This window comes from Convolutriloba macropyga, unplaced genomic scaffold, assembly GCF_964194025.1.
Source record: "Convolutriloba macropyga unplaced genomic scaffold, txConMacr16.3 SCAFFOLD_6621, whole genome shotgun sequence".
Lineage (NCBI taxonomy): Eukaryota > Metazoa > Xenacoelomorpha > Acoela > Convolutidae > Convolutriloba > Convolutriloba macropyga.
This window is the reverse complement of record NW_027453301.1, coordinates 422-9,964: the sequence shown is the minus strand read 5'-3', so window position 1 is coordinate 9,964 and position 9,543 is coordinate 422. Positions and strand designations below refer to the sequence as shown.

The 9,543-nt window shown below is 54.4% G+C and overlaps 1 protein-coding gene across 2 annotated transcripts; it reads right to left on the bottom strand.

Moving 5' to 3' along the window:
• Positions 1 to 4,783: 4,783 nt before the first annotated feature.
• LOC142358194 (uncharacterized) lies at positions 4,784 to 8,468 on the bottom strand. Of its 2 annotated transcripts, none has more exons than XM_075409648.1 (8): positions 8,331 to 8,468; positions 7,391 to 7,553; positions 7,237 to 7,268; positions 7,016 to 7,080; positions 6,674 to 6,830; positions 6,038 to 6,131; positions 5,487 to 5,574; positions 4,784 to 5,198 (listed from the first exon to the last, which is right to left on the bottom strand). In XM_075409648.1, exons 2-8 carry the CDS (start codon positions 7,503 to 7,505, stop codon positions 5,117 to 5,119), a joined length of 633 nt encoding a protein of 210 aa, XP_075265763.1. In that variant the 5' UTR covers positions 7,506 to 7,553; positions 8,331 to 8,468; the 3' UTR covers positions 4,784 to 5,116. The 2 variants fall into 2 exon arrangements, with proteins under 2 accessions (XP_075265763.1, XP_075265764.1); XM_075409649.1 differs by having other exon boundaries at positions 7,391 to 7,538; positions 8,331 to 8,418.
• Positions 8,469 to 9,543: the final 1,075 nt, after the last annotated feature.

The window sequence follows — 9,543 nt, the reverse complement described above, 5'->3', positions numbered from 1 at the left end:
TGACCTCTCGAGCTGTGATCTGCTGTTTTAGTGGCCGAGAGAGGCCCAAGCCCTATCCGCCTAGCTAGGCACTGGGTATATGCACTACAGGGTAATAATAATTACGTAGTGAGAGGTTGGTTACAGACACTGGGGCAGCCGCACAGGGTAACAGTAGTAGGTATCTAGGGTACCCTACGAGTAATGTACCGGGCGTGAGCTTGCCCATTCAGGCCCATTACTATTTACTATCATGGTACGAACGGTGTGCGATACGCTGCGTAGGAACGGGTAATTACTATAGCCGAAAGAGAGAGCTATGGCTGGCGGGTCGGATACGCTATATAGAAGTCCGCTCTTACCGCTTCACACATGTAATCCTTACTTCCGATACGGTGGGAAACAAAGCAGATCGTGCGGTGGTGGATGACTGCTAGCGCCTACCGGCTGGTGAGTTGACAGGTTGGTGACAGACCCGAATGCAGCCACACAGCTACTGTACTGTACTGTAGAGAAGACCGGCTGGTGAGTACGATGAGTGGTGCTCGCCGTCTCCTATCCGTATCCTACTCGAATTTCATTCCGTGATTTAACTGGTATATTCGTACTATTTCGTGAATTTTCCCCGAAGAAACGTAACTCGATCGGAAAAAGCCTCGAGTTTCATCACGAATAGTCGTCGAAAGGATTCACGAGGGCCACAGCCCGATTTATTCATGTCTCTCGAATCTTTTTCCTCCCTCCGTCCCTCGTACAGCCTGCATGATAATAACTTCCATATAAAGCCCGCCCTGGCCTGACACAGCCTACAGGGTTCTCAAAACTCGGGCAGCCATCCTGCAGCTTAATAAATTTGATCGTGATTGCAGTTCGTGATCAGCTATTGTGAAAGCGCTTGGAACCATTCGACGACTCCGGGTACCTACGATGGCTCCGGCTGTCGCTGATTCCTATCGTGGCAGCATCTTTGAAAACGATATTATGATGTTTGCTGACGTCAAGTTAGCACCAGAGACATGGAAGACCACCGCCTCCGATCACGCCCCGACGGTGGAAACACCAAGCTACGAGCCAGCTTCGCCACCTCCCAGTAATTACGTCGCCGCACCGTCTAGTGTTACAAGCCGACACCCAGAGCCTTCACCGCGTGAAGCCGATCCAGATCATCGTCAGCTGGCCGAGGCAGCTGCCGACAGCCCGCCTACTGTAGTGCCCGGTGATCACGTGACTCGGGCGTCACCTACGCTGTGTGAATATCGTGATAAACATGCTGTGTACACGCCCCGGAACTCGTCCTTACTCATAACGTCGCGAGTAGACGACTCAAAACTCGGATTGCCGGTCCGCCCGGCCGACACGCCGAACAGTTCGAGAGCGTACAGGCATAACTGCTCGGCCACCGTTCGGATATGTAGTATTTCTTGCGACGCCGACGTGGCCTGCAGCACAGGACGGCAGCAGCGGGAGTGCAGCTCCAGTCCGTCGCGCCGGCACGGCCATGAGCGGCCCAACTCTCGCACTTATACTGAGCGTGAACCGTTCTTCAGTGACGCAGGTTTGACAGCAAGTTCCCGGCATAACCTGAACGAGGGTGATCAGCTGACATTCATTAGTAAACCGGCATCACAGAAGCTGCTTGAGCTCCCGGTAAACTACAGTTTCATGGCGACAGCTCGCCAACCGGGAACGTCCGGCCGGCGGCCGGCGCAGACCCGCAATGTTGGTTCAAGCCTAAGCGCCCGCTGGGAGAATTACACGTCAATTTCCGCGGCGAAGAGGGCCGACTCGATCTCACGGAATATCGACGGTGATCATGGACCCTATCGGACTTGGAATTCCGGTTTGGATCTTTCCTTCTCAGATATCGTGGACGATTTCGTCCATATTGCTGAGATCGGTGCCCACGGCGCGGCTCCGGTACGATCTTCCAGACACATGTCCGATTGCAGTGCTTCGTCTGTTGCGGCACTGAGGTGGCGCTCCGCACCGAGTTTTAATCGACAGGCTGAACAAATTCCAACGCCTGGCACTACCAACAAGCCGACGGTCAACAAGGACGTGGAGCCGCTCAGAACGATGGCCGGCGATCCCTTCGAGAACCACAACACTCGGCATACGGGCGCGGGTAACTGTGCCCCACCTCACAATCTGCGAGTACTCTCAGGTGATCACGGCAGATAGCTGCTCACGTACATATAACCTTGCTGCGTGGACAGCCATTATACAATTGAGAAACATGCGAATTTGCTGCACAAGTTCTGCCTGATAACACGTCGGTATGACAGCTCACAGAATCATGATCGTGTCGTCTACATGTTTGCAATCTATCGGCCCGCCCCCATATGCAGCTTATAAGCCATGGTATACAAAATTGTGTAGTATATACTGCAATTCCAACAACATATATGGCCATATATATATGTGAAAGGCGGCCAGTTGAAGAGATGCTGATCCATCTCTGAATTCTGATACTGGCTACTGAAACTCCTTCCGATGATATATCTATGTATCGAAACTACTGCTCTCTTACAGCACGTGTGCTGTACGCACTCTTGCTCATGGTCTCGTTTTCCCAGATTTTGGTGCTAATTGCCGTGTGTTCCATATGCACCAGGGGCGCCACATGAGGCAATCTCCTTCCAAGCCTATGGTCCAGCTACAGCGAATCTTTTCCTGACGACTTGGGAACCGCCGGCTCAACCCCTGCCAGAGGCTGGTGCCAAACATGACTCAAGTTCCTGGACAAGTGGGGAAGGATTTGTCACTCATCCGTATCCAGCCTCCACCCCCACAGCTCCGATACAACACATCCTGGCATCAAATTACACCTGGCAAGGAATTGACTCTTCAGCCGGGCTAGTGTGTGACAGAAGTTGCAGCTCGACCTGCAAGAATCCGTGCACAGATGTGTTACCTCCTGTGTGGGTGGACAATTCAATGGGAAATCCTGGTCGCCGGAGGTCTCGACCACCCAGCCATACCACAGCTCAGGGAATGACAGTTCCATGCAGCTTCTCCGACCACCAACAAGGAGTTGTTCATGGGGAGCCGCCAGGAGCTGATGAGAAGCATGGGCCCAAAGAGACTGATCATCAGCCGTCACCTGCTCTCCCCCCTAGAGGATCAGGATCACCGACTGGATACATGAGGCACTCCATGTGTCAGGTCACTCACTGTCAAGCAGACCTCACCCAGAGCAAGCGTTACAATCGCAGGTACAGTCTCTGCGAGAACTGTATGCGCAGCTCGGCTATACTTGTGCAGGGACGCGAAATGCGTTTTTGTCAGCAGTGCAGCTGCCTACATCCTGTATCGAACTTTGATGGCAAAAAACGCAGCTGCCGCATGCAGCTGACGAAACATAAGATTAAACGTGCAAAAGCACTCATGTTGAAGCAGAAAAAATAGAACAGCGATGTGCTATGACCTGTTCCACCATCATGATCTAATATTTAATTGACAATGTAGTATGCAATTGCTTGTAAGATGCATAGACTTTGATATGATGGGTCTGTCCAGCATGGGACGGGACAGCTGGTGCCATTGTGGCTGTAAGGCTGTCGCGAACGATACGTTATAAGAGTACCTCGGGGGAGCTGGTGGCATGTGACTGTACGGCGATCATGGCGCGGGAGGGGTGGGTGAGGGATCTCATGCAACTACATACAGATAGGTGAATGAATGGCTCGGCACGCCAACGTGGGTTGTGGGCGGGGAGGGAGGGGGGAGAGTGGGCAGGTGAGCAAGAAAGGAGATGGATCGATACACAGACACTTGCAAAGACCGGCACAGAGACAGAGCGACATGGACAGCTACAGACCGACACACGAACAGACAGACGAACAGACAAGCCCACAGACCGACAGACACATAGAGACGCACACAGACACGAAGACATAGACCAAAGACAGAAAGACAGACAGACACTCCGACAGGAGGACAGACACAGTGACGGACAAACCGACTATCTCTCTCTCTCTCTCTCTCTCTCTCTCTCTCTCGATCTCGATCTCGATCTCTCTCATGCAACACACACACACACACACACACACACACACACAGACAGGTTAAATTAAAGAAAGAACAATGAATGGACGGACGGACGGATGGATGGATGGATAGTGGATGGATGGCAAGTTGTTGCAGGTGCTTGTACGTCAGGCCCCCCCCCCCCCTGTACAGAAAACAAAACGGTTGCATCATGCCGCGCCAGTAGGTGAGCCGGCCTCTCAGGCTTGATCAGCTCCTGTTAACCATTTCCCTGTGCTCCCGACCACATCAAAGGCCCTGACGGCATTTCGGTCAACCACAGCCCACAGGTCCATGGTTAATCATTGGAATTCAATGGTGTGTCTGGTGTGGCCGATTCGCGTTGCCCCTTCGTTGTCATGAATGCAAGCAAACATCGCATCAGCCGAGCAAGGCTTGAGTAGCAACATAACAAATCTAAAACCACAGAGTACAGACCACAGTCTTAACAAGTTTTGTTGTGGCATCTGCGATTGTGGCCGTGTAAAGCATCTCTGAGACATAGTTTGGGCCTGCACGCTCCGCGTGTTATTGCTGGCCGTTGCTGCTACCCTGCACCCGGAGGGCCCACTGGTGTGTGTACGGTGGGTGCATGACTTGCTAGTGCACCGCCACTATTGTCACCTCACGTTACTTGCTTTGGGCTACACAACACTTGTACACGCCTGGATGATGGTAGTGCACCTTGCAATCTCTATGCGTATGACAAAAGTATACATAGGGCAGGGGTTGTTGTGCAGGGGTCAGTGCAGCCATAGTGCGGTGATCTAATTAGCACGCCTTACACAACAGCATCGAGTCAGAACCCCTTCGCCACCTGTGCCAGGCACCCCCGTGATCGCTACCATGTCGGCCGGTCGGTTGACGTGTGGGCCAGCGATCTACGAGATCATACGAGCCGCAATGTGTTGGAAACAGCAGATGCGGCGTGAGCCATTATAGTGATGCGGCTGAAGCTGACGCATACATGCGCAGCTGTCCTGCTGCTGTCGCGGCTGCAACTGTCGTGAAATGGTGGAACAACTGGTGACAGCACGGCTGAAGCTTTCAGAGTATCTATGTATCGGTCACAGTCCATTCAGACAAAAGGAGATGCAGCTGACTCGGGTCACTTCTTCTTCAGAACCTTCAGCAGAATCCCGGCTATTACCGCAGCGCCGGCAATGGCTCCTCCAATGATAAGAGGCTTCCTGAGAGTCAGAGCAGGCGGGGTCCAGTCGTCGCTGGTGTCAGCACATGACCAGCCGTGATGATGATGATGAGATTGGTGCCAACGGCTTTCCAGGGTGGTGGCAGCAACAGCCTCTGGACTACAAATTAAACGTGGCTCGCTTCTCTTCCGACCCCCATGCCACATCACATGAAAGGAACTCGGTCCCCCTTCTGCATCAGTGCACATCAGGCAATTCTGTCTGGACTGAGGAGAGAAGAAATGGGCGCATTCCGCTCAGCTGGAAAGATGTGTTGCTACAACTCACCCGGGACCCTCCTCGTCCTCGTCCTCCTCGTCCATCTTCTGCAAGTGCTGCCTTGCGAGATCTGAGACATCTCGGGAGCCGGATTGACCTGCCATGTCATATCATTGCACTCAGGCTCCATCACGCGTGGCAATCATGGCCGCTGCTAGAGGGGTTGAAGTTCAAAACTATCATTTGCATGCTTATGGGCGCGGCGCTCGGCCCCATTCCCTTTCCAACAAAACTTGATGCTGCTTCCCCACACTGAACAGCAAAAGCACTGCATATGCAGTCTGGCTGTGAGCCGCACTGCAGAGACTGTGGAAGGCTAACTGGCAAGTCTGCCACTTTGACACAACATTGGTCAGGGGGACGTGGGTGTCAGCCAAGTATAGGTACGAGATTGGAGCAGGCTGCAGTGTGTGTGTGTGTGTGTGTGTGTGTGTGTGTCGACCTCCGGGGGTAGGAGGAAACACCACAGAAAGTATGAAAAGGCGGCGGGAAAGTGTATCGATACAAAACCGGGTGTCTTCTAAAACCAGAGGTGCAGGTGGGAATGGCGCTGGGCATGCCTGAGCGTTGCTGGGATGACGAGGGAGTAGGCCTCTTCGGTCCGGGAGAGTAGTTCATGCTAACCCGGATCTGCCCGCCTTCGCCTCCAAGACCCTGCGGTCCATCAAAATGACATGACAAGCTCAAGCCTTGCAGTGCCCATTGCAAAGCCCTCATGCCTCCGAGGCTGTAATGTTGCTGCCTCAAGCACACACAAAGCCCCCTTCCGTGGACTGTTGCAGCAGCAGGCCTGGCAACATTCACCCGACCATACACATGGACACAACCGCCATGGCAATGAGAAGCGGTCTTGTGCTATACGTGCAGGGCAGGGGAGGAGGAGGACAATGGGTGTCTGGATGGATTCGTTGGGGGCGTGTGGTAAGCTGGCTACGAGAGCCAGGTGGGTATAGACGCAATTTCAGCCCGTGATATGCGACCTGTCCCTCCTTGACACATTCAGGATCCGGTGTGCAACAACGTCGCCGACCGACTATGAACTTCTGCCAGCCATGCATCTGTTGAAAGACCAGCTAAAACTGTCGAGTTTGAAGAAGGAGTAGAACTGCTACTGCAGCAGGTGAGGCGCTGCTGCAATTTGTGCAGCAGGGCAGCTGGGCAAGAGCCCAGGCAGGGGGGAGCCCTCTGGCACTCACCGGCTTGAACAGCTCGAAGTACTTGTCAATAGGGACCGCATCTAAGATATCTGACATGTAGATGCCACAAGCTGCAATGACCGGGGACACAGACGGCGTAGGCTTGGATTTCCGGCACAGAATCAGCCGCAGCTCATTTGCACCCTCAAGGACCTCCCTGCATCACGCGGCGTACAAAAAGGCAGCCACAGCCTTCGTCAACGAGCCTTGAAACACACCTGAATCACCACCTGGCCTCGCCCACTTTGTAGTGGTGGGCACCCACGAGCGTTGACGTATGTAATGCACACAGAGGGGGGAGGGGGCAAGCCACTTGAAGCTACAGAATCAGCAGCAACGCACAGAATCAGCTCTTGGTTCCAATGAAGGGAGCCGCCGTTCTTGTACAGCCTGGGTGACGTCGCCAACTGCAAGGGGGCAGGGGAATGAGGACTTTGACGGGATGGAAAGAGCCCAGCTGAAAATTTGAAATGGGAGACGGCCGTGATCACAGTATCGCGTGATCGTCCCCCCCCCGCCCCCCCCCCCTGCTTGCAGTTCATACATGCGAACATCAAACTCACCTTGACTTTCTGAGGGCCGCCTCGGATTTCCACTGCGAGGCATGGCATCAGGATGCACAGCTTGATGTGTCAGCCTTGAGCAGGATGGAAGCAGAGACTGCTATAACTGGGAATCAAAGGAATGCAGGCTAGGCTTGGGGGTTGTTCGCCTCACCTTTGACAAAGGCCTCGAACTCCTCTCCATCCCACATGACCTCGCCTTGCTTGTTCTTCGGCTTAGCCTCCTCCACATTCACTATCATGTAGCCCTTGACTGCCTCGTCCCCCATGGTTCTTCACTCTCGTTTCAAGATCGCTAGAAACTGTGAGGGGCCAAGCTTTTTTTTCCCGCCCGCGGGGGGGGGGGGGGGGGGGGGGGCAAGTTGGGTTTCAGTGATTCTGCAGAGCACCAGAGGGGGCTTAGAGCCGCCGCGTGCAGAAGCAGCGCAGAATGCTCGCATCAACGACCTCCATGCGTGTGCAAGCCATAGCTCGCACTAACCTCCCCCGCAAATCAAAGCACGGTACAGCTGCTGCTTTCAACAGGAATTGTAGCTCTCGCGTCTCCTCCGGGTAAAGTCAGACATTGAAAACCGCGAGACAACCCCTTCTCACGGCTAGCCCCCTGTCCTAATCCCTCCCGGCCGCCTTCCCCTGTCCTAAGATCGTGTGCGGGGTAAGGCGGTGAGTTTGGACGCAGCTGCCTGCCGTTGGGCTTCCGAAGTACAGTGCCTCCAGGGTGTGGGAGGGACCAGCAACGGGGGAGTAGGATCTGCGACGGACAGAGAGTGTGTGCCACGTGCCAGGTGTGGACATATTGCCTTTGTTGACCTGTGTAGTTGTTTGGGAGGCTGAGGCCATCAAATCGATGATTCGATGGAGGACTAGGGCAACAGGTGGGTCTTTGGTATTCCGTAGGGGTGGGAGCACAGACAGCTGCGGCTAACGAACAGCGCGGCAGCTGCTTCCGTTACTCAGCAGACCTCCGACAGTTAAGCGCCGCTCTCCCATCGCCTGCCTCTGATCTTTAGCCCACCCTATGCTCTCTTCCGCGGGCAAGAGATACAAATCGACCGCAGCGGGCTTCTGTCGCAGAAGCATGCCAGCGAACGTACCTTGGCAGGCGTCGGTAGGGTTGGCGCGGCGGCGGACTGTCAGCCTGAACGGGAAGCCAAAAACGAAAACCCTCCCGCCTCCTCAGCCGTGTTGCAGAGGAAGTCTTTCTAAAATCTTAACAGCGGTGATATTCGAAGGTTGTACGACGGGGAAACTGGTGTTGGTGTCGATCAGGCATCACAATCCCGCGGTGATGGCATCGGCTCCGGCCGGTTGTCCTAGTCAGTACCCTCGCTTCGTCCCAGCAGACAGAGCCTGTCTGGCACCGCTTAGGTCCAGCTGGGGCACCCGGGCCCTCCGCGGGGGCCCTCGAGTACAGTACGAGCAGGAGGCCCTCCTGGTAAGAGTGGGTTCTTCATCTCCAACCAAGCCGACCTACCGTAGGTACCTTATTAGATTAGTCGAGCTATATATATAGATATACCTAGCTCTAGAGCGATCGATATATCGCGATCTATACTCGTATATGTACTCGTAAGCAACCTAGCTAAAAGCTCGTAATGTCTGGTTGTACTCGTACGGGTGCGACAGTTACTACTCGTACTTACTACAGTAGCTTTACCTCCTGGCTTTACCAATCCGGCCGATCTGAAATGCTACCCTAGCTAGGGTAGGGTAGTGCCTGAATAGGGTAAACAAGTGTGGGTTAGTAGGGTATGCGCAAGGGATTGATCGGTGTCAGGCTTGGCGCAACGTCAAACGCACGATCCCATCGATCTGATCGGCTGACTGCCCTGCATGTAGCGACACTGTCGTTGACGACTAGACTACTGCACAGCTTGATCAGGGCCGCTGACTGCAGCGCGAGATCAACCCCATGGTATCATCTTGGCATACATCGCGGCACTTTATCGGCCTCCAAGCGCAGCGCGTGCGATGGGTGCCCTGCGCTGCAGCCGAGCCTCCCGACCATCAAGGCAGAGCGACAGCCAACAACCTCTTTGTGCTTGGCGGGTGGCACCAAGACTCGGAGGTACGAGTGCAGCTGTCTTGTCTCGCCTCCCCCCACCTTCAGCTCCTGACCTTCCCTCTGCTTGACCCTCTCCCCCTCTACTTGGTCTACACGTCCACGCTGCACTCCTCCCCTCTTGTCCCCGGCCTCCCACACACACACACACACACACACACACATACTTAGTCTCTCCCTTCTCTGCCTGCAATCCCCTGCCTTCCTATTTTTTAGTATCTCTGGTCATGCTGGCCTTAGCCTCC

Coding starts and splice junctions, on each gene's coding strand:
- LOC142358194 (XM_075409648.1), bottom strand. CDS start 7,505: ATGGGGGACGAGGCAGTCAAGGGCTACATGATAGTGAATGTGGAGGAG. Junction 6,132..6,673: donor ACTTCGAGCTGTTCAAGCCG/GTGAGTGCCAGA, acceptor GATGGACCGCAG/GGTCTTGGAGGCGAAGGCGG. Junction 5,199..5,486: donor GAGGACGAGGAGGGTCCCGG/GTGAGTTGTAGC, acceptor TCTGACTCTCAG/GAAGCCTCTTATCATTGGAG.